Here is a 23,325-nt window from a genome sequence, read left to right as displayed (position 1 = left end):
CACTTTTTGACTACTCTTTTCAGTCTTTGGTCTCCCCTTTTTTCTCCTGGTGCACGTAGGGATGCCTGGATTTAAGTCCTGTGGGGCCTGCCATCGCAATATGTCGGTGGCGGATCCCACGATGTTTGCCTCTACTGCCTGGAGACCGACCACGACTCCCGGGACTGTCTGGCCATGAGGGAGCGACGCTGGAAACGACTGGAGGTCCCAGCGCCGTTCCAGTTCCCGTGACCACTCGCGGGGCTGCAGTCGTCGCTCCTCGGGCTCCAAGTCTTCGCCCTCGGATTCTGGTAAGCGACGACACAAAAAGTCGAAGCGTTTGCTCTCCGATGTCCCCCGTCGGTCTTGGATGCGGACAAGGGGGACAGGGGTTCTGCCCTTGCGGCTCCTTTAGAGCATGGGAGTCCCGTGGCATACCCGCCTTACCCGGGTCCGTCTGCGACTCCTGAACAGGTGCAAGAATTTCTTGCAACCATGGACCGCCTGTTTAGGCGCGCGGGCTCCCGCCGGCGCGCCTTCGGGCCCCACGGTCCTGTGTCCAGATCCTGTTGGGCCGCCGGCAGATCCAGCTTCAGCGCCACAGAATCCTATGCCGTTGGCTGTGGCCCCGGTGCCACGGTCCGGTGCTGCCGGCTTTGGCCCCCGTGCTGCCCTCTGCTCCGCCTCTGGCGCAACAGTGGGTGCCGTTAATTCCGCCCTTGCCCCGGTTCCAGGACCATTTCGTTCCGGCCTAGGACACGCATTGGGAGACTGCTCCGGCCCAATCCCTGCCGGCGCAGTTACCGATGCCGTATGTCCCTTCCCCGGCTCTGGCTCTACCGCCGCGGCCGGTTTCTCCTGCAGCGGAGGGGGAGGATGACTGGGAAGGGTCCAAGGACCCTCTTACCCATCAGTGTGACTCCGAGCAGGACTGGGTGGACGATTTGGAGGACGCCGGCGACCTCGATGTCTCTTCTGACCCGGGGTTTGCCTCTCCCCCGCCTACCATGGAGGAGGGTGCTTCCTATAGATGGCGTTCCGTCGGGCTGCTGATGTCATCAACCTCTATCGGTGGCCCTCAAAACTAATCTCCTCACTGAGGTGCTCCAGACGGTGTCTACCTCGTCAGAGACACTGCTTCCCTTCAACGGCGCCATCACCGACGTCCTGTTGGGCACTTGGTTGCGGGCGGCCACGGGGGCCCCTGTGGATAAGAATTTCGGCAGGCGTCACCGCCCGGTGCCTGGTGACCCCGCGTTTCTGACCACTCATCCCACGCCTGAGAGTCTGGTCATCGAGGCCTCGACGTCGCAGAGTGCCTTTTCCACGGCTCCGCCGGATAAGAACTCTAAGAAGCTGGAACAGTTCGGTAAGCGGTTGTTCTCTTCGACCAGCTTGGCCGCTATTCCCATGAGGTGTGGGATACGGTTGCTCAGGTGCTGCTTCAGTGTCCTGAGGAGGTCCATACTGTGCTTTCCCAGGCGGTTGCTGAGGGTAAGGATGCGGCTAAGTGCGCCATTCGGTGTGGTTTGGACACCGCTGTCTTGTTTGGCAGGGCGATTTCTACGACTGTGGCGCTGCATCGCCACGCCTGGTTGCGATCTACTGGGTTCTCACCAGATGTCCAGAGCTTGCTCTTGGACATGCCCTTCGATGGCACTCGCCTGTTTGGCGATAAGGCAACTGGAGCGTTTTAAGGACTCGCGGGCCACGGCCAAGTCCTTGGGTCTTTTCACGAAGAGCCCGGCTACTCTTGGTTTTCGTTCCTTTCGTGGCCAAGGCAGGGGCGCCCAGGCACGTTCCTACAGCAAACCTGTGCAGAACCAGCCTCAGCGCGGCCGCAGACTCTGCTTCTGCAGGGTTGACTCTGGGAATCAGCGTGGGGGACTGTCTACCTCCGCTCCTGCTGCTTCTACCTCCAAACCTTCCTAATGGCACGCTATCACATCGGACAAATGGGTGTTGCAGATCATCCACAAGGGTTACTCTCTTCCCTTCCAGTCCACCCCTCCAGCCATGCCACCTCGGTACCGCCACATGTCGGGGGAACACTTGGCGACTCTCCAGCAGGAAGTTGCGGCCCTCTTGGCCAAGGGGGCCATCAAGTGCGTCCCTGGGCCAGAAGTAGGGAATGGTTGTTATTCCCACTACTTTCTGGTCCCCAAGAAAGACAAAGAGGGTCTGCGTCCCATCTTAGACCTCCAGGACGTCAACCGCTTCCTCTGGAAGGAGAAGTTCAAAATACTGACTCTGGCTCAGGTCGTAGCTGCCCTCGACCCTGGAGACTGGATGGTAGCGTTGGACTTGCAGGAGGCATATTTTCACATTCCCGTCCTGCCGTCCCACCGGCGTTACTTGCGGTTCACGGTAGGCCAGGAGCATTTTCAGTTTGCCGTGCTCCCCTTCGGCCTTACCAGCGGTGGTTGCAGCTCATCTGCGCAGGTCGGGGGTGTCAGTCTTCCCCTACCTCAAAGACTGGTTTTTGAAGGCGGGCTCGCCCCAGGCAATCGTCAACCACCTTCAGACTAGGGCCGACGACCTGAGTTTGCTGGGGTTCTCCATCAACGTGTCAAAGTAGCACCTGAGTCCCTCTCAGAAGCTCCCCTTCATTGGAGCGGTTCTGGATTCAACGCTGTTTCGGGTTTATCCTCCCGAGCAGCGAGTCCGGGATATTCAGGCTATGATTCCGATCTTTCAGCCTCTGTCCCGGGTTTCAGTCAGGGTGACCCTCTAGCTTCTGGGCCTGATGGCCTCCTGCATGTGACACATGCCAGATGGCATATGCGGGCTCTGCAGTGGGACCTGAAGTTCCAGTGGGCGCAGCATCAGGGGGACCTGTCTGATCATGTCCAGATCTCGGAGGGCACTGCACGACAATTGCGGTGGTGGCTCGCGAATCGCAATTGGGTCAGTGGCAGATCTCTCTCCCTTCCCCAACCGGAGCACGCAGTGGTGACAGATGAGTCTCTCCTGGGATGGGGAGGCCACTTGGGAGAGGCGGAGATCAGAGGCCTCTGGTCTCTGACAGTGTCCCGGCTCCATATCAATCTGTTGGAGCTTCGGGCGATCAGACTTGAACTGAAGGCATTCCTTCCCTCTGTCTGGGGAAGTGTGGTGCAGGTGTTCACGGACATTACCACCGCCATTTGGTATTGCAACAAACCTGGCGGGGTGGGGTACTGGACCCTATGTCAGGAGGCTCCGCTTCTCTGGACATGGCTGGAACATCAGTGCATTACCTTGGTGGTTGAACACCAGGGCGGACGAACTCAGCTGCCGGTGCTTGATGGATCACAAATGGCGTCTGAACTCTGACGTGTTGCAAGGTCTCCATCCGCGGTGGGGAGAGCCTTGGTTAGATCTATTCGCCACCGAAGAGAACGCGCAAGGTCATCAGTTCTGCGCGTTGGAATTTTCAAGGCGGCACTCGCTCGGCGGCGCTTTTCGTTGTGAGTGGAGTTGCGGTCTATTGTACGCATTTCTGCCTATACCACATCTGCCCAGAGTGCTGAAGAAGATTCGGCGTGACCAGGCCCAAGTCATCCTTGTGGCTCCCGATTGGGCACGAAGATACTGGTATCCTGAGCTACTCAGCATGACGATCGATCCCCCGATCCGTCTGCCTCTTCGGGAAGATCTTCTGTCGCAGCAGCAGGGGATGGTCCTCCACCCGAACCTATCCAGCCTCCACCTCCATGCGTGGAGATTGAGCGGCGACAGTTGACAGATTTCGATCTTCCTCTTGAAGTCTGATGTCATTCTGGCAGCCAGGCGTCCCTCCACTAAAACGGTATACGCCTGCAGGTGGAACAAGTTTGTGGCATGGTGCACATCGAAGGCTGTGGATCCCCTTTCTGCCCCTCTTTCTGAAGTCCTTCTGTTCCTTCTTTCTTTGCCCCAGCAGAGCTCTGCTCTGGGCACTATCATGGGTTATCTTTCGGCTATCTCCGCCTTTTTACGGCATCCAGATCAGCCTGCTCTTTTTAAGTCTTCGGTTAACCGTTTCCTGAAAGGCATTACGTACACGTTTCCTCCCGTGCCGTTCATAATGTCTCAATGGGACTTAAACCTTGTCTTGACATATCTGACGTGCGCTCCCTTCTAGCCCCGTCATAACTCTCCTTTGCGTCTTCTCACTCTCAAGATGGCTTTCCCGGTAGCTATCACCTCTGCCAGACTAGTGAGTGAGCTCCAGGCTCTTTCTTCCAAGTCTCCTTTCCTTTCTGTTCATCCGGACAAGGTGGTTTTAAGGACCCGTCCTTCTTTCTTGCCAAAGGTTGTCACGCCCTTCCACATCGGGCAGATCATCACTTTGCCCACCTTCTTTCCGCCTCTGCATCCTTTAAGGGAGGAGAGGCTCCACCGTCTGGACTCACAACGTGTGCTCGCATTCTATCTGAAGCGTACGCAGCAGTTCCAGGTGGATGACCAGCTCTTTGTTGGCTACGTGGGCGCCAAAAGAGGTCGGGCTCTGCACAAGCGGACCATCTCGCGGTGGGTCGTTCTGTCCATCAAGGCCTGTTACTCGTTGGCTAAGAAGGAGCATCCTGTGGGGCTGCGTGCCCAATCGACCAGGGCAACTGCAGCCACTACTGCCTTGGGACACTGCGTCCCCTTGCAGGACATTTGTCAGGCAGCTACGTGGGCTTTGCTGCACACGTTTACCAAGCATTACTGCCTTGACAGTCCAGTGCAGAGAGACGGCTTCTTTGGCTGTTCTGTTCTCCGTGACTTTCTAGTGTAATCTTTTCGCAGACCCACCACCGGGGTTGGTATTGCTGGGGTATCTATTCTAAGGTAAGCAATCTATCACGAACGTGTCTCTTTCAGATGTACAAGTTACTACTTGTGTAACGATATATCTGTAAGAGACATTAGTTAGTGATAGATTCCTTACCGCCCCACCCATCCTCCCCGTTCTGCGAACTGATTTCTAGGGTTAAGGTCATCCCTTTCAGGGCCCTAGTTTCTTGGCACCAGTGGTCAGTTTCTTGCATGGCTCTGCGTTCCTGGCGCGGAAAGTCGTGTACAGAACTGACGTCAGCGCGCATGGGTAGCGCGTAATTAGTCTCCGTAACGTCAAATCGGCGCTTACGACGCCAGCGACTGTCGCGGAGCCGCAGGACGCCACCTACTGACGCGCAGGGGTACTGCTAGCAAAACTTTCCGGATCCAGTCTGACGCCTGGGGATATTCTAAAGTAAGGAATCTCACTAACTAATGTTTCTTACAGATATATCGTTACACAAGTAGTAACTTGTGCTACTTACCTTTTGTCTAGGAGACGTCTGTGTGCTATCATACTGATTAGCAAAAGTAATCTAAAAAGCAACGTACATAGTAATCTTAAAAGTAACTGAAAAGTAATTTTGAAACATTGACTTAACTGTAATTCATTCAACTGCACTTGAACCTGCATTCAATTGTAAAACATTGCATACGATTTTGTAAAGCTTTTATTTCACTTACCTGCACCAGGCTTGGCTTGGTTCTAGAAATAAAATAACTTAATATTTTTTATACAAACAAATTGGTCTGAAGTTCAGTCTTTGAGTGTGACATCATTTGCTGCCTGAGTGTGTACAAGAAATGCTTAACACTACCCTCTGATAAAGCCTTACTGCTTGCCCACACAACCACAAATAGAGAGTAAGGTGCTATCTACTTTTACCGCTGCCTACCTTTGGGGTTCCACTGGACTGTGCACACTATACCTCATTTTGGTGTAGTATATATACAGCCAGCTTCCTACAGTGGGTGTTAATGTACAGGACCCCTAAGGGTGGGACAATAGGTGCTGTTGCCCTTAGAGGCCTTCTCTGATTACAGTGCCCTTCTTACCCATGGTACCTTTTACTAGGGCTTACCTGTGGCCATAGATGTGCCAATTATAGGTACACAGGTACAGTCTTGGGAAAGAACACAGGCCTTGGGAACTTGATTGGCAGGGACCCAGGGCACATCCAGTCAGGTTGCATCAGATGTCAGGCAAAAAGTAGGTGGTAACCATACAAAAAGGGGCACTTTTCTACAACCCTCCAAGTTAAGTGATAGTGCAGGTGTGTGAGAAAGTGGCTCTGTATATACTGTTCCCAAATAGGTACAGGGTGTACAGAGTCCACAGTCCCCCAGAGGTTTGGCAGAGGCTAAAGTTAGATATAACCTTACTCTCAAGTGGTAGCTTGGTCGAGCAGTAAGGGTCAAACTAGTATAAAAATATCTCCCACATAACACTACACTAGAAGAGGAGGGCAATAAAACAACTCAAAGACAGAAAAGACCTGATTGTGAAAGAGGCAGACAAGGGAGGAAACCCGGTGACAATACATATAGATGATTACATACTAGAAGCAAATCGACAACTTGGGGATAACACCTGCTATGAACTCCTCACCAGCGATCCCACCAAAGATATCCTCAAATCTATCAAAACCAGACTTGACAAGTGGTACACCCTGGGACTTATATCCCAATCAGAAAAATCATTCCTATACATTCCATACCCCACCATGCCCACCCTCTACCTCCTTCCCAAAATACATAAAGGCATCTACCCTCCACCTGGAAGACCTATCATAGCAGGTATCAACTCACCTTGCTCACGGATAGGGGAATACGTGGACAGGAAACTACAAGGACTTATGAAAGAAATACCGTCTTTCATCCAAGACACAAAAGACGTCCTTGAGAAACTCCAAGATATAACTTGGGAATCAGATTTTATACTAGTCTGCATTGACATTGTCAGCCTGTATACATCTATTGAACACCACGATGGATTAACTGCAGCACAACTCTCATTAGGGACACAATCAGCCAACCTATTGGAATGCAATAAAATGACTCTTGAAATGCTGAACTTCTGTTTGGAAAACAACGTCTTTAGTTTCAATGGGAAGATATACAGACAGACGCGGTACCGCTATGGGAGCCAAATTCGCGCCGCCGTACGCATGCATCTTTATGAGCCATGTAGAAAAATTCTGGTTGTGGGACCAAGACTTCGCTGATTTCACCTCCCACATAATACTATGGCGACGATATATTGATGACATTTTGTGCATCTGGCAAGGAGATGAAACACTTCTAACAAGATTCCTGGAAAAACTTGACAAAAACCCATGGGGGATAAAGCAGACTCATACCTTCTCCAAGAAGGAAGTCAATTTCCTTGACGTTACTCTATGTCAAGGATAACACCTTACAAAGCCAACTATACAGGAAAGACACAGCAGCTAATTCCATCTTGGGAGCTGATAGCTTTCACCCACGTCACAATATTAGGAATATCCCAAAAGGGGAATTTCTGAGGACACGCAGGAACTGCAGCGAAGATGAAGTATTTGAAGCAAAAAGAAAAGAGATTGTATCAAGACTAACCCAAAGGGGATATGAAAAATCGACACTCAAAAACACCATGACTACAGTGGCAAAAATAGAACGCAAACGGATGTTCCTACACAACGGAGGGGAAGGAAAAAAGAATAACTCAGTGATGCGATTCATCACAGACTACAACAATGGCCATCACCAAATAAGACAAAGCCTGAGAAGACACTGGCACCTGTTGCAACAAACGCCGAACCTAATTGAAGACATCAAAACATGCCCTGAAATAACATTCAGACGTGCCCCAAACTTGAAAGACATCCTGTGTAAGTCCGAATTTGAAGACAAACTTAACCAAACTACTAGGTTTCTGGACAGACCACCAGGATACCACACATGCAAAAATTGCAGTGTGTGCAAATTGAGCCGCAACAAAACGAAGAAAATACCAATAACACAAGGGAAAGAATTCATCATAAAAAAATGGATTGATTGCAACAGTAAATTCTGCATCTATGTGATCCTCTGCCCATGCAACCTACCGTACATTGGCAGCACGATCCGACCTCTGCGTATCCGGATACAAGAACACTATCGCAATATCCACAAATACACCTCTGGCCACCCTTTGACAGAACACTTTGAGGACAAACATCAACACAAAAAGGATTTCCTCTTCTTTGGTCTGGAGATTGTGCACCAAACTAAAAGAGGGGGAAAACGGGAACTAAGACTACGAAGACGCGAAAGTGAGCTGATTATGAACTTCAAAACAACTGAGCTGGGACTTAACAAAGATGCAGAAATGCATGTATGGCTGGGAGAAGACTAACTCCAACATTAGTGTCTCCTACTGTATCTAATTTTTGTCTTCTCTTTTTCCCTGCTATGCATCCTTAAATACATTCCTAAACCTCTGTTCATCCACCTTGGGAACCAGCAAGTGCTGGCACCCTAAAAATAACATATTGCTATAACACCAGGACCACATTCTTGGTTCGAACCTGCTGTGAAGCCCTCGTTACTTTTTGACCAACTTACGCACCTTGTTCAATCATATTCCACATACTCTGACTAACTGCTCTCCTCATATTATTCCATATCCTTTATTCCTCCACAAACATATCAAGCTCCCTCCTAATTTGTACATAACCCCATTCGCCCCACCTTTAGATTTCATCCTTCTGATATCCCGTACCTGACCCTCCCCATTTAAATAGTTATTCCAGGTTCCTTTCCCATTCCAAAATGGCGCCTATTCGCGCTAACCTGGCCTCTTCCGGGTCACAACCCGAATGTCCGTTTTCCCTGAGCCCTTATTACACCCTGGTTGCTCAGGGCACACACCGAACACCAAACCGAACAGAACACTCGCATCAGGCATTAGCCACGACCTGAGGTAAGCGCTGCTACGAACCCCATACTACTGTCCTGTTTTACCCTCCACCATGCGCTAAGGAAGTTTTTCTCCTTGATCTTCCTCCCCTTAGAATCCCTCGGTATTTTACCACTTACTTCGTTGAAATTACCCATTACAGAAACACCCGGTAAGCCCCATTCTGACTACATTATGCTACTACTGTGAAACTGTTTTATTAACTCTGTACAGAGCACTGCTCGTTCCAACACTTCCTCTTGCCTCTTTCCGAGGCTTTGTGCTTTGACATCCACCTTACTTTCCCACATACATAGTTAATTGCGCCTTAACTGTTACGAGCACGTTCATTCCCTTCTTTTCACTACCGCTCCAATCGTATAGCAACACGCCAATCTCTATCTCGAGACCGTCTTGCCTTGATGCCGACCTCCGCTGGAATCACTACCACTGTAAATATTTTCACGCATGAAGCGCTCAGGAGCACCTCTATCACGGTTTATCACTACCACTTTACATAAATTCTGACAGCACTACGTTGATCCTCAAACTGAGACCACGCCTGCCATCCGATATACCCAAGACTGGAGCCACTACCACCTTTTTCTTATCACGCATGATACCTTTTATCAATTACGATAGTCGCCTCTACACGACCACAGATCACTTCAACATGTCAAACGAGTTAGTCACTTAACTTCTCGACCACCAAGATCTCGCCTGATCTACACTGCGTTTCCGACAGTCTGAATTATGATAAATACTAATTGTGTTTTTTTCTCTCGTGGAAATACATACAAACTCATCACCCTGCTGCCCCTGATACGAAAATACTTCTGTAAATATACATCTTTTTCTATTTCACGTTCCTGTTGAAATTATAACTGCCTCACAAATTATGTTTTCTTGTACGCATTATTACCGTTACCTTGCCCTTATTCTCCATTACCTGTCTAACCTCACGCTTTCTCCGTCTCGCTTACGTGGACTACAATCGAATCACCCTATAACTCGTAATAAACACGCGCGCATTTTCTTTTTATGGCTTTTTTGAAAATCCTATTGTATACAACAATGTCTGTCTTTCTTATTTAAAAATTGACCATGGCCTACGCGCACCTTCATACTACCTGTATGGTCGGCTGTAATTCTGTATTGTACATTATCTTGTTTTCCCTTCTTTTAAACATGTCCACATGATACTATCATTATTTTTCTCTCAACAAATGATGTGTTTTATATTAATACTTGTATATGCCATGTCCAACTTAATTTCCTTCACTGACCCCCACCTGACGACTACTTTACAACCTTTCTGATCTTGAATACACTGCTTATGTCCTCACTAACTCTCCGATATTAAATATATGTCCTCTGTCCTGTAACATCTATCACTCTTTTCACCCACTTTCTCTCTTCTCCTCTCTTCCTTCCCTTTCCTCTCTACTCCTGACGCAATTCAAATCCCGCCCCACCTATTTTCCTCACTCTTGCTACATATTCACATATCTCACTGCATCATTTTCCAACTGCTCTATTTACCTTAACTGTACAGCCCTGAAGAAGCCCCAGGCCGATAGGCCATGTAGGGGGCGAAACACGTGTTGGCTGTGCCACCTCTTTCTTTATTCTTCATACCCACTCCTATGTAGAGAGTGCAAATAAATGATTTGTCACCTTTGGATCAATCTGCATTGAATTGGAATTTTTTCCACCAAGAATAAGACAAATAACCTTGCCCAGACAAACCTACAGAACAGGGACCAATGGGTCCCTGTCCTGGGGTGGGTACACCCCCTATCCTGCCTCTCTCCTGTGGGAGGGGGGGCAGTAGCCTAATCCTGATTGGGCAGGGCTTCCCATCTTCAAGATGGCGAGAGCCCGGGGATGTGCTTCACCTCGGCTCCCCCACCTGAGGGGTGGGGTTGGCCGGCTGGCACATCCCCTGTCCTTATTTGGGGTTTCCGGCCAAGCTTCCCGCCAGAGTGGGGTGTTCTAGTGGCCTGGGGAAGCTCACAGAGGCGGAATGCCTTTGAAGCTTCCCCCTCCCCATCCTGGGGGAGATTTAGCACCTCGCCCAGGATGTGCATTGTTGCAGACCCAGGAGAACAGGGGCTCTCCTACCCAGGGGTCCAGAAACATGTCTGCTGTGTGGCAGCCTAGGCAGCCTCAGAACAGACGTGGATTGTAGGTTAGGTTTCAGGGGGCCTCTCTAAGATGCCCTCTGTGGTGCTTGGTACATTAAATCTCACACTGGCATCAGTGTGGATTTAATGTGCTGAGCAGTTTGATACCAAACTTCTCAGTCTTCAGTGCCTCCATTATGGTGCTGTGGAGTTCGTGTTGGACAAGCTCCCAGCACCATGTACTCTTAAATGGCAGCACTGCACTTACAGGGCCCAGGAATGGACCTGGTTATTGTAGGGTCACAGGGCTCCTGCCTCTCAGCCCACACCACTGGCATAGGGCACCCAGCTAGAGGGGTGGCTGATGTATGCCAGGGCAGTGTAGGTTGTGGGCATGGCACACAGGGATGTGTGCCATATCGTCTCTCTGCTTTGTCTTATACCCAGACACTCAGCCTGCCAGGGGGGGGTGGGTTTGTGTGTGTGTGTGTGTTAGGGTACAGGGCCTCTAAGGGTGGCAATTTACAAATTGGACACGTGGTATCAGTCATAGGTGTAAGGCGCCACTAAAAGAATCACACACTCAGTATCCTGTTTATTTATATGACGGTGCTGAAGGGTGCAGAGAGCCACAAACTCTACAGAGGGAAGCAACAGTTAGCACATATTATTCATATTCCCCAGCACACGTAAATATGAAATCTTTAAGGTTTATGTTTGTTAACACAAATCACAACAAGTCAAGTATATCGAAGTCGTAAGTCACTTCTTCTTCTTTTCTTTTTATTCAAGAGGCCTTCATAAAAAACTCCACAGCCAACACGTGTTTAGTCGTGTAAGGATTGTAGTCCCACGACTTCCTCAAGGCTGTACAATTGAAAAACACATATAAAAGGCCAGTACATGGAATCAAGGTTCCCAATAAAAGAAATCCATCGTGAACAATATGAAGATAAAAAGTGTAGAGAAATTCCATAACACATAGAAAGCATTTATTCACAACAGCCCACCTAAAATGAGTGAAGTGGTGATAACAATCTGAAGACTATGAAATTGGAACTATGAACCCAAATCGATGGAGAGAAAAAGGAAAACAGTCGCAAACACCAGAAAAAATATAATCTCGTGCTCAGCATTGCCAGAGGGTGATCCAAAGAGTTCCTTATGCCACACTCAAGTCTTTTGCAAGTTTTAAACATGCAAACCAGTGATAAATGTCACAACCATAAACAGCGCTATCTATGTTTACCTAAATTCCTCATGTTATCATATTTCTGGAAAGAGACGAAAAATAGGAGAAAAATGGAAAAAAACAAAGCATATCAGAACAAGTCACACGGATTCAGATTAAATCCATGACTATGCTTATAAATCAGAACAGTAACCTACTTGAAATGTGGTGCTAATTCCAGACCACACGGGGTTCCTATTTCGACGGTGCTCGCGCAAAGATTATCAATATTCTGCTCTTTCGAGCGAATGTTAATTCCACAAAGTGCTGTAACAATCGAAGGTAAGCCACCGTAACTACCCGTAACAAGTGTCAAACTCGTATAAATCTGAGTAAGCACCCAAAGCGTCCGTAAACCTCTAAGGGGCTGATATTGTACAATTTACTAAACGTATTGCATCCCTAACTTATCCAGAAAAAACGCCAAAAGCTATTAATGAACCACTATAGTAACCAACAAACCGCTACCATGTATGCCACTATTTACGTTTAATCCAACCTTAATTAGTTACTCTTGTATATTCTCACTCTAAACACGGACCCAATATACTTAAACGGTTCTCCCGTTATCCTACCTGTCAGTGTAGTTGTTAGTATCGGGACACCGTCATCTAAAATCACAAACAAAGCCGAGTACAGCAGCCTGTATCCTGTCCGTTCCGGCCAAAGCCCCAGATATAAAAAACAAAACGGAAGAACCACGCTCAGTGACGTGAACGTATCGCGTCATCAGTTAATAGTAAACATAGAAACAAAGCTCAGTAATGTCTCTTACTCACTATATTACCAAATTCAAAAAACCTAGTTAGTTAAAAAGATTTCTCGCTGTCTCTCATTGTGTGTGTTTTCAAACTGTTACTCCTCAAATAGAACCAAAAGGTGATGGTGAATCTCAATTTCTAAATTAAAAAATGAGTTGGCGTTAAACGTGTTTCGTCAGTGAACCGTTTTAAGTAACATATACCTTTCAAAATAGCCGATCAAGGGTGGCACAATGATTGCTGCAGCCCTTAGAGGCCTTTCCTGGTCACAAGGCCCTGGGTACCTAGGGTACCACTTACATGGGGCTGACATGTGGCCAGGGTTTGCCAATTTGGTTTTGAGGTTTTTGTCTAGGGAAAGAACATAAACCCTGGGCATCTGGTTGACAGGTGTCCAGGGCACACTCAAAGTACATTCAGCAAAAAGTGGGGGCATACCATGCAAGAAAGATGGCACTTTGTCACAAGGCTTTCCTCTGTCAAGAGGCCCTGCGTCTCTGGACATGGCTTGAACAGCAGGGCATATCCCTGGTGGTTCAACGCCTGGCAAGTTCTCTGAATGCCAGAGCAGACTAACGCGGGGGTTCATGCCTAGTGGATAACGAATGGAGTCTCCACCTGAAGGTGGCAAGGGTCTTTCAGCAGTTGGGTGATACTTTGTTAGCTATGTTAGTCTCTGCCAGAATGCACAGTGTCAGCAGTTTTGCCTGCTGGAGTTTCCAAGGCAGCTCTCCCTCAGACGCTTTTCGTCTCAAATGGAGCTCAGGTCTCCTGTATGCCATTCCGCCAATACCACTCCTGCCCAGAGTTCTCAATATGATCCGAAATGACCGGGCCCAAGTCGTCCTTATGGCTCCGAACTGGGCATGGAGAATCATGAGCTTCTGAACATGAGTGTCTATCTTCCAATCAGGCTGCCCCTTGTGGAGGTTCTTCTGCCACAGCAGCAGGGGAGGGTCCTCCACCCGAACCTGTCCACTATCCACCACCCTCTGTGGATATTGAGCAGCGGCAGTTGTGCGCTTTCGGCCTCCTTCCTGAAGTCTGTAATGTTGTTCTTCCTGCCAGGTGTCCCTCCACCAAGACTGTATAGGCCTGCCATTTGAAAAACTTTGTGCCATGGTGTTCATCCACACAAATTGATCCCTTTTCTGTCCCTCTTTCTGAAGTACTGTTATTCATTATATCCCTTGACCAGCAGGGCTCAGCCTTTGAGAGTACCAAGAGCAATCTTTCAGACTTCTTGCAGCTGCCATACCAGCCCTCCCTTTTCAAGTCTCATATTGTAAATAGGTTTTTGAAGGGTCTTGTGCAATTGTTTCTCCCTTCCCCTTTTATTATGCCTAAGTGGGACCTTAACTTGGTTCTCACATTCTTGATGTGCTTTCCTTTTGAGACTTTGCACAATTGTTCCTTCAGGATGCTTACCATCAAAACAGCCTTTCTTGTGGTGATTACATCGGCCCCTAGGGTGAGTGAGCTGCAGGCTTTATCATCCAAGCCTTTATTCTCCGTTTATCTGGACAAACTGGTGCTTCGCACTAGGGCCTCTTAACTGCTGATAGTGGTGACACCATATTACGTGGGCCAATCTGTCACCTCTTCCCCTTTCTACATTACTCTACATCCCCCTAAGGAAGAGGAGTGACTCCTCTCTGAACCCCAAAAGAGCAAGGACTTCCTGATTTAAAATTGTCCGCAGACCCACCACTGCAGATGGTATTGCTTGGGTATCTATTCAAAGGTAAGTAATCTTTGGCTAGGAGTCCCTGTCAGATGAATAAGTTACTTACCTGTGGTAATGCCTTATCTGTTAGAGACCATCTAGCTGCAGATTCCTTACGGGCCCACCCATCCTCCCCGCTCTGCTGACAGATCTCTAGGATCAGGCTGATCCCTTTTGGGGCCCAAGTTTGAACACACCAGTGTCTGTGCTCTTCATGGCTCTGCGCTTCTGGCGTGGAAATTAGTGAAAAGTAACTGACATCAGTGCACAGAGGTAACGCCTATTTAGGTGACACGGACGTCCTTTACGGTGTGGAAAACGCCTGCCGACGCCCCCTACCGGTGTGCAGGGTTACTGCTCACAAAAAATCTTCCAGATCCAGTCTGATGCATGGGTAAAGTCAAAGGTATGGAATCGGCGCTTATAGTCTCTACCAGGTAAGACGTTACTGAAGGTAAGTAACTTGTTAATTCTTTACTTGTAAATAAAACAGTTTTGAAAATAGAATTCCTTGGTTTCTGCATTGCAAATCTAAAATCTGTTGATCAAGATGTTCATTCAGAGTTGCGGGAAAGTCTGTACTGTAACATGTTCTTCACTTTTCTAACAGGGTTGGCCAATGTATGCCCAACTGTTGATTGACCTCTTCAAGTACTTGGCACCTTTTTTAAGGAATGTTGAACTCACCAAGCCCATGCAGATTCTCTATAAGGTGAGCTTTGAACTCCTATAAGCACTTTCTTTAGTTTAGTGACATCTTGAAGTCTTTGTGCTGAAAAAGATTTTTATTATATCCTGGTGACAAAAGAATTGAAATTTAGGCATTTGCGCCTTTGGTTATAGAAGGATGTGCTCTCCACGTTATTATGCAGAAAGTGGAACACAGGGTGGTCTGCTGTTTTGTCATGAAGTTGCTGTATTTGGATGTGCATCTCATTGGAACTGCAAGAGATTACTGCTTTAGCCTGAAGGTAGGTAGCTGGATTGTATAGGAAAGACTCCTTTTTCTATTTTCTAACTTGCTTTACTCTTCATCTGCCTCAGATTTTTCCTCTTGGGGGGGGGGGGGGGGAAATGTTGGATAATCTTATGCTGAGGAACTCTAGTAATGGTGGTCTTGCTAGAGTCATTTAACAGCAATTTACTACAGATCAGTTCATTACTATCTGTATGTAGACAAATTACACCATCTGAAGTATGCCCCTCGCATGCTTAGCATTCCTGGTATTAGAGTTTAAGTTGGTGTTGAAAAGTGGGACTTTTTGACATTGTCATCCTGCCTTTTTGCTCATTGGTACTTATGCTTTTGATTGGAAGTGCACTGGGTCCCTGCTAACCAGACCCTAGTGCCAGTGCTATTTCCCTAAAACGATACAAATGTTAGTTGTAACCCAAATGGCAAGGACTTTATTACCCTTGAAAGTCCCTGGAAAATGATACCCCTGATACCCAGGGCATGGGTACGAAGTACGACTGAATGTATTATGCCACTCAAAGGGACCCACTCTCAAACTGCATGCAGACTGCTATTGCAGGAAGTGTGAAATGTTGCAAGCCATTCCGAGAACATGCCGTTTCCCTCTGGCTGTGTGCCATGCCCATTGCATATACTATATGTAAGTTAACCCTACAGCAGGCCTTACAGCCCCAAGGCAGGGTGCATTATATTGTATGTGAGGAAATATATCTGATCTAGTTGAGAATTATCTTTACCAATGTTACTTAGCTATGTGCAAATGGCTGAAAGTAATGTAAAAAAAAAAAGCTGTACGACAGCCAGCATTTTTCGCTTTTTCAAAACAAAATTCAGTTCTGCTGCGCTGCCGTATAATAAAAAAATTGGCAAAACCAATAAATCTCATAGGCGAGAACTATTGGCTTTTCCAATGCTTGGTATTGAATGACATATGGTAAGTTATAAGCATTTATATAGTGTTTACAACGGCTGATGTGCTAATGATCTGATAGACATCTAGCCGCAGATTCCTTAACTTAGAATTATCCCTAGGCGTCAGACTGGTTCCAGAAATGTTTTGCAGCAGCACCTCTCCACGCTGGGGGAATGGCGCCACACGACCCTGCCCTGACGTCGTCCACGGGCGTGACGTCAGCAAGGCCATGTAAGTCTCTCCCGGCGCGCTAACGTCAGTTCCCTTCTTTTCCGCGTGCAACGCGGATCTGGAGTAAGCGGTTCCTCTGGCCTATTTTCAGGCCCCTTTTGACGCCTTCACGTCTGGAACAGTGTGCAATGCCTTCGGGCTTTAAAACGTGACCTCCTCGTTCGCGGCAAATGTCCAACAGACCCACACCTTATCTGCATGTGGTGTCTGGGCGAACACCACGACTCGACGGATTGCAACGCCCGCCAACAGCTCAAGCCGAAGTCCCGGTGGGAGCACCGGTTGAAGTTACTTTTGGCTCGCCTGTCCCAGTCTGAGTCGTCACGGCCCCTGGCCGCCTCTTCGGCAGCAGGTCCCAGAGGCAGTTCGTTCCGTTTGCAGCATCGGTCACCGTCTGGTTCCCATGTACGTCGGTTGCCCCTTCCTGGTATGTCCCAGCGCATGTCGCCGAGGTCCTCGACCTTCCTTCCTTCTGTTGTCAGGGGCACTAGTTCCTGGATCTCTCTGGACGTGCGCCCCCTGGGAGTCATCCCTCCCCTATCCTCATTTCCCGGGCGTGAGGGCGACTCGGACCTGGATGGCGGCCTATGCTGCGGCCATGCAGGCCTCTCTTGGGTCCCCTCCACTCCCTGGGGCGTCCTCGGACCCTCCGCTACGTGCGTGGTCTCCGGTGGGCTCGCCGGTGGGATTGCCCCTGGCGCCGATTAAGCCCTTTGCCTCTAAGGATGATGGAGATATGGCGTTGTCAGTGCGCAGCCCATAGCACCCCTACCCCTACCGCGCCGCATAGTCCAGTGGGGCTCCCTGTGGAGTCGCAGGTGGTTGCTGGTGCTCGCAGCTGGACTCCGAGCACACCACGGCCTTCCGGACAGGCGGCTGCCTTTTCGGAGGCCGAGCCGGCGCTGGTTCGGCTCCGAAGGCTTGCCTCCCTGGCTCAGGCTCCGTCCCATACTTCAGAGTCGGAGCCTGTTGTGGTCGAGGCAGGGTTGGCGCTGGTCCGGCGCCGTAAACTTGCCGCTCTGGCACCGTTCCCTTCTTCGGAGCTGGTGCCTATTGTGGACGAGGCCGAGTCGGCGCCGGACAAGGTCGAGTCGGTGCCGGACGAGGACACCCTGACGCCGCCTCGACGTCCGATCATTGACTCCTCTCCAGAGGCTTCCGAGGGGAGTTCGGCGTCACCCCAACATCCGGCAATGCCGGATCAGTCGTTGCCTCTCCCCACCCCTTGGAGTTTGTGGCTCCGCCTCCTCAGGAACCCCATCAGGACCCTCCTTCGTCCATGGGGCTTCCTTCATTTGGACATTGGTCTCATCCTCGGTTTATCGGAAACCCTCCTTGGGGTGGGAGGCTCAGTTTACAGCCCTCACCCACAGATGAGTTATTGTCCCCTCCTCGAAGGTCTACCGAGGCTGGTGCGGCATTTCTAAGAGTTGTTTCCATGGCCGGCCGCATTCTGAGTATGCAGCCCCCTTCGGTCCCTCTGCCTGTTGACCCTCTGTTGGATGTCCTCCACCATGGTTCGGGGAATGTAGAGCCGCTTCTGCCTTTCGAAGCTTCTCTTTATGATGCCCTTCTGGGCACCTGGGCTCGGCCGGCATCGGGAGATCGGTGGTTCGTTCTGTCATGCACTGCCACCGCCCCGCTCCAAAAGATCCAGTTTGCCTATTTGTTCATCCAGACGTTCAGGGGTTGGTTCTGCAAGCTGCTTTTCCCTTCTTGCCTCAGTTGCTGCTTCCTCCCTCCCGGGAGTCCAGATGGCTGGAGTCGTGGGGTTGAAATATTTTCGCCTCCACTAGTGTCTTTTTAATTTGGGTGTTACCCTCATCTGTGTCTGGTGTGCCTGCGGGACAGCTCCTCGGATGAAGGTCGTACCAGGTGCTGCGCCCTGCGCTTCTGTCTTCTGGGGGTGTACTCCCCTTGGCCTTCAAACTGCCTTGCTGAGCAGTCCCGTACTCATCATAGCTACTCCACCTTGTTGTCGTTGTAGCTGTCTGCTTGTGCATGTTCTCGTTGTGCCCTACTTCGGTGTGGTTCAGCGTGGTACTGTCCGCCCCCGTTGCGTTCTGGTGACTAACTGTGCCCTTGGGGTGTCTTCTATTCCTGCCTGTGCTTCTGAGGCGTTGCTCTGTTCCTGCCTCTTGCCCTTCGATTCCTGGCTGCTGCCTGTCCGGCCTCCCTTGCATGGGCTCGCCTGGTAGGCTCTGGGCACATCTCACCATGTCCTCTAGCTTGGTTGGTGTCAACTTACTGAGCCATTGAGCTCTGGGAGTGGTTAGTGCATTATGCAGCTCTGGGAATAGTTCTCCTTCCTCTCTACGTTATGTATTCTCTCTTCCGTTCTGGGATATGGCTTGGTGCCGTTTCAACATCTTATACTCACACAGGTATGGTCTTGCGCCATATTTTGTGATGACTCTCCTCCTTTTATCTTTTGCTCTTCCGAGCTGCTTGGGTTGCTGACTGTCTGCACCGCCACAGCTTTCCCCTTAGTCCGTCACTCTGTTGCCGGCTCATTGCTCTCGGGCACTTTCTATTGTTCTGTCGCAGAGCTGCCTGTCCCGAGGGTTTGGCTGTGGTATCTATTCTAAGTTAAGGAATCTGCGGCTATATAACTCTATCAGATGTACGAGTTATTAACCTTCGATAACGATGTATCTGGTAGAGACATTGTCTAGCCGCAGATCCCTTAACGCCCACCCATCCTCCCCGTTGTGCGAGGATCTTGCCAGGTGGGTTTCTTCGCTTTGCCTCCTTTCAGTTGGAGCTGGTCTTCATCCAAGGTGTTCAATTTGGTGCAACCCTTTTATGATTTCCAATATGCAGCCACATTCCTCCAGGTGACTTCTCTTCCTGTAGAGCGGTGCTTCTTGCTTAGCCTTCACCAGGAAATTTTTCTTCTTCCTTTTCTCTGCATTCCTCCACCCTGGTCCTTCCAGTGTGGGATCTTCTATTACTTTCCCTCCCTCCTGCCTCCTCGTTCTACTTGGGGATCTTGTCTCCTATTCAGTTGTCCTTTTGGGATCTACTGGGCTGCGCTTCAGCTTTCCATTTACTATAGGGGATGTGCCATTCTTGTAATGCCTTCTTGCAGTAGATTGTTGTTCTTCCTGTGCTCCGCCCTTCTTGGCCGGCACAGTTCTACGTTGTAATAAGTATCTTTGTCGGGATATCCTTCCCTTGTTACTCAGCCTTTGGGGAGAGTCCACGCTTCGCTTTGCAGGGTTGTTTCTCAGGGCGTTGCTCTATCCTTTCCTTCTTGGTTTGTAAGTAGACAGTGTCTGATAATGTCCTTTATGATGGTGTTATTCACCATCCGATTTCTGTCTTACGGATTTTTTGCACACTGTTCCTATACTTTCACAGTTTGGTTGGTGGCTCCACGTTGTGCCGCGGAAAAGTTTCTCCGAAGAAAACGGAAGTCAGCGCACCGGGAGGGACTTATATGACCTTGCTGACGTCGCGTCCGTGGACGACATCAGGGCGGGGTAATGTGGCGCCGTCCCCTGGCACGCAGAGGTGCTGCTGCAAAACTTTTCCAGATCTAGTCTGACGCCTGGGGATAATTCTAAGCTAAGGAATCTGCAGCTAGACCACGTCTCTACCAGATACATCTGAAAGAGACACGTTAGTGATAGATTCCTTACCTTAGACTATCCCAAGGTGTCAGACTGGATCCGGTAAGTTTTGCTAGCAGTACCCCTGCGCGTCCGTCGCTGGCATCGTAAGCGCCGAGATGACGTCACAGAGATTACTTAGGCGCCACCCATGCGCTTGATGTCCGTTTTCTTTTTCTGCGCCAGCAAGCGGAGATCCGGTTAGAGCACGTACCTTAGTCACTTTTTGACTACCCTTTTTGAGACTTTTTGTCTCCTTTTCTCCTTGGTACACGTAGGGATGCCTGGATTTAAGTCTTGTGGGGCCTGCCGTCGTAATAGGTCTGTGGCGGACCCCCACGATGTTTGCCTCTACTGCCTAGAGACCGACCACGACTCCCGGTCCTGTCGGGCCATGGCCCAGAAGGCCTTGAGGGAGCGGTGCTGGAAGCTGCTGGAGGTCCGGCCCTCGTCCCAGTGCTGGTCCAGGGACCATTCCCGGGAATGCTCACGGGGCCGCAGTCGTCACTCCTCGGGCTCAAAGTCTTCACCCTCTGATTCGGGTGAGAGACGACACAAAAAGGTCGAAGAAGCGAGTTCGTGCTCCGACTTCCCTGTGTCGGTCCTCGGATGCTGACGAGGGGGACATGGGTTCTGCCCATGCGACTCCTTTGGAGCCTGGTAGTCCCCCGGCCTACCTCCCTTACCCTGGTCCGTCGGTGTGAGAAAGTGGCTCTGTATATACTGTTACCAAATAGGTACAGTGTGCACAGTCCACAGTCCCCACAGGTATGGCAGAGGCTAAAGTTAGATATTACCTTACTCTCTAAAGTGGTAGCTTGGTCGAGCAGTAAGGCAGTATCAGAGGACAGTGTAAAGCATTTGTTGTACACACTCAGTCAGCAAATGGTCTCTCACTCACAAGAACTGAACTCTAGGCCAATGGTTTGTATAGAAAAATATATGGTTTTATTTTAGAACCAACAATAGGTATCAAAATATACTTTCTCAGAATGAGATGCTTTAGTTAAATACTTTGCAATAGGCAATTGACTTTTGCAGGTAATAGTTAGTTTGTTGCAATAGGCAACACAATTCCAAATACAATACTTCATTGAGCTCAATGGGAATTTTAAGTTATGTGCAATTGATTACTTTCAGGATTACTTTTCTAACTCCAGGACTGGATCCTAGATTCAGTCCTGGGACAGTTCTTGGAAACAAATGAGTAAATATGTATCTGAAAGAAACACGTTAGTTAGATTCCTGACTTTAGAATATCCCCAGGCGTCAGACTGGATCCGGAAGATTTTTCGTCAGCAATACCCCTTGCGCGTCGCTAGGCGTCGCCTGCGGCTCCGCGTCCGTCGTCGGCGTCGTGCGCCGGGATGACGTCGTCGGAGTACTTAGACGCCGCCCTCGCGCGCTGACGTCAGTTCTTCTTTTTTCCGCGCCAGTAAGCGCAGATCCGGGAGAGCTACCCCTTTTAGTCTTTTTTGACTAAATCTTTTTTGATCATTTTTGATCCTTGTCTGTCGACATCTGGTGCCGGTAGGATGCCTGGGTTCAAGGCTTGCGAGGATTGCCATCGACTGATGTCGGTGACCGATAACCACCGCCGGTGCCTCTACTGCTTAGGCCCCGACCACGACGCGGAGTCGTGCAACGACTGCCAGGCCCTGACTTCGAAGGCTAGGCGGGAGCGGTCCCGCAAGCTTCTCGAGCTTCGCCACTCGGCTCCGCGTCGTGCTCGATCCCGGTCCAGGAGGAGGTCCAAGGATCGCTCGCGGAGCCCTAGCCGACGCCATCGATCGTCCGGCTCCAAGTCGTCGGGTAAGTCCAAACGCTCAAAGAAGTCCAAGAGGCGACACCGCTCTTCGGACTCCCCTCGCCGGTCGCGCGACCCGGCCGAGGGTCAGGGTGGTTCCACCCCCGCGGCGCCGCAGGTGCCGCGTACGTCCCCATACCTTCCGGTCCCTGGGACTGACGCGGCGCCGGCGGAGATCAGTGCCTTCCTCTCGGCCATGAGGAGCCTGGCCCCGCCGTCGACGCCCGCTGGCGCGCCTTCGGGCCCCGCGGACTCGACTGGGCGCACTTGCCTGCCGGCGGCTCCGGCCCCGGCGCCGTCGACGACTCCGGTCTCGACGCCGCAGGTCCCCGTGGGGGCCCATGCCTGGGCCCCAGTCGACGCCGGTTGACCTAGTCACTCCTCCGCCGGCGACTGAACCACCGACGCCGTCACCGGCGCCGCCGGCGCACACGCCTACACCTCCGGCGCCGCCGACGCCTTTGGCGCCGACACCGCCCCAGTTTAAAAATTGGCTTGGTAGTTTGGTTTGCCCTGTTCCCATCATGCACTGGGACAGGTACAGACTAATTTGCATGTAGCCAGGTTCTGAGCTGGGATGGTGCAGTGAGCTAAAAAACGGTGATGGATTAAAACCATGATCTCTTGACTTGGTAAGAGTATTCTGCATCATTCAGAAACTCTGTCCATCACCACCCCCTTTTTCCCAAATCGATTTTATCCACACTCAGTGTGGGAGGGTATGCTCAGACGTGAGTCCCTTGCTCATTGCACCATCAGGATTCAGGCAAGCCGGGCTGATGAAGGCTGTGATGCCAGAAACCGGTCCCCGGAAGCTTGTTTCCTTCCCAGTATAAAAATTGGCTTGGTAGTTTGGTTTGCCCTGTTCCCATCATGCACTGGGACAGGTACAGACTAATTTGCATGTAGCCAGGTTCTGAGCTGGGATGGTGCAGTGAGCTAAAAAACGGTGATGGATTAAAACCATGATCTCTTGACTTGGTAAGAGTATTCTGCATCATTCAGAAACTCTGTCCATCACCACCCCCTTTTTCCCAAACCGCCCCAGTTTAGCCCTCATCCGGACCCGGCGCCGCAGCGGCGTCAATCGACGCCGCATCCGACGCCGCTTGAGTCCTACCATCTCTACAGTCCGGTTCCGATCATTCCTCCTGTTTATCAGGAATCGGAAGAAGGGGGCGACTGGGAGGGGTTCGAGGACCCTATGGCTGTTCAGTCACAGCTTTCTCAGGACTGGGCAGATGAACTGGGGGAGGC

General features: G+C 50.1%; 1 protein-coding gene across 10 annotated transcripts in view; it reads left to right on the top strand.

Annotated features, from left to right (window-relative positions):
* CNOT1 (CCR4-NOT transcription complex subunit 1) overlaps nucleotides 1-23,325 on the top strand; it is a 1,579,387-nt gene that overhangs the window by 1,345,600 nt on the left and 210,462 nt on the right. For all 10 annotated transcript variants that reach the window (XM_085638198.1, XM_085638193.1, XM_085638201.1 and 7 more), the window contains one exon: nucleotides 15,138-15,239. In XM_085638198.1, coding sequence (XP_085494324.1) covers nucleotides 15,138-15,239 — 102 coding nt within the window. The remainder of the gene's footprint in view (nucleotides 1-15,137; nucleotides 15,240-23,325) is intronic.

This window comes from Triturus cristatus, chromosome 12 (assembly GCF_964204655.1).
Source record: "Triturus cristatus chromosome 12, aTriCri1.1, whole genome shotgun sequence".
NCBI classification, from domain to species: domain Eukaryota; kingdom Metazoa; phylum Chordata; class Amphibia; order Caudata; family Salamandridae; genus Triturus; species Triturus cristatus.
Note: the sequence above shows the minus strand (reverse complement) of the source record. Positions and strands in the feature narration are given on the sequence as shown.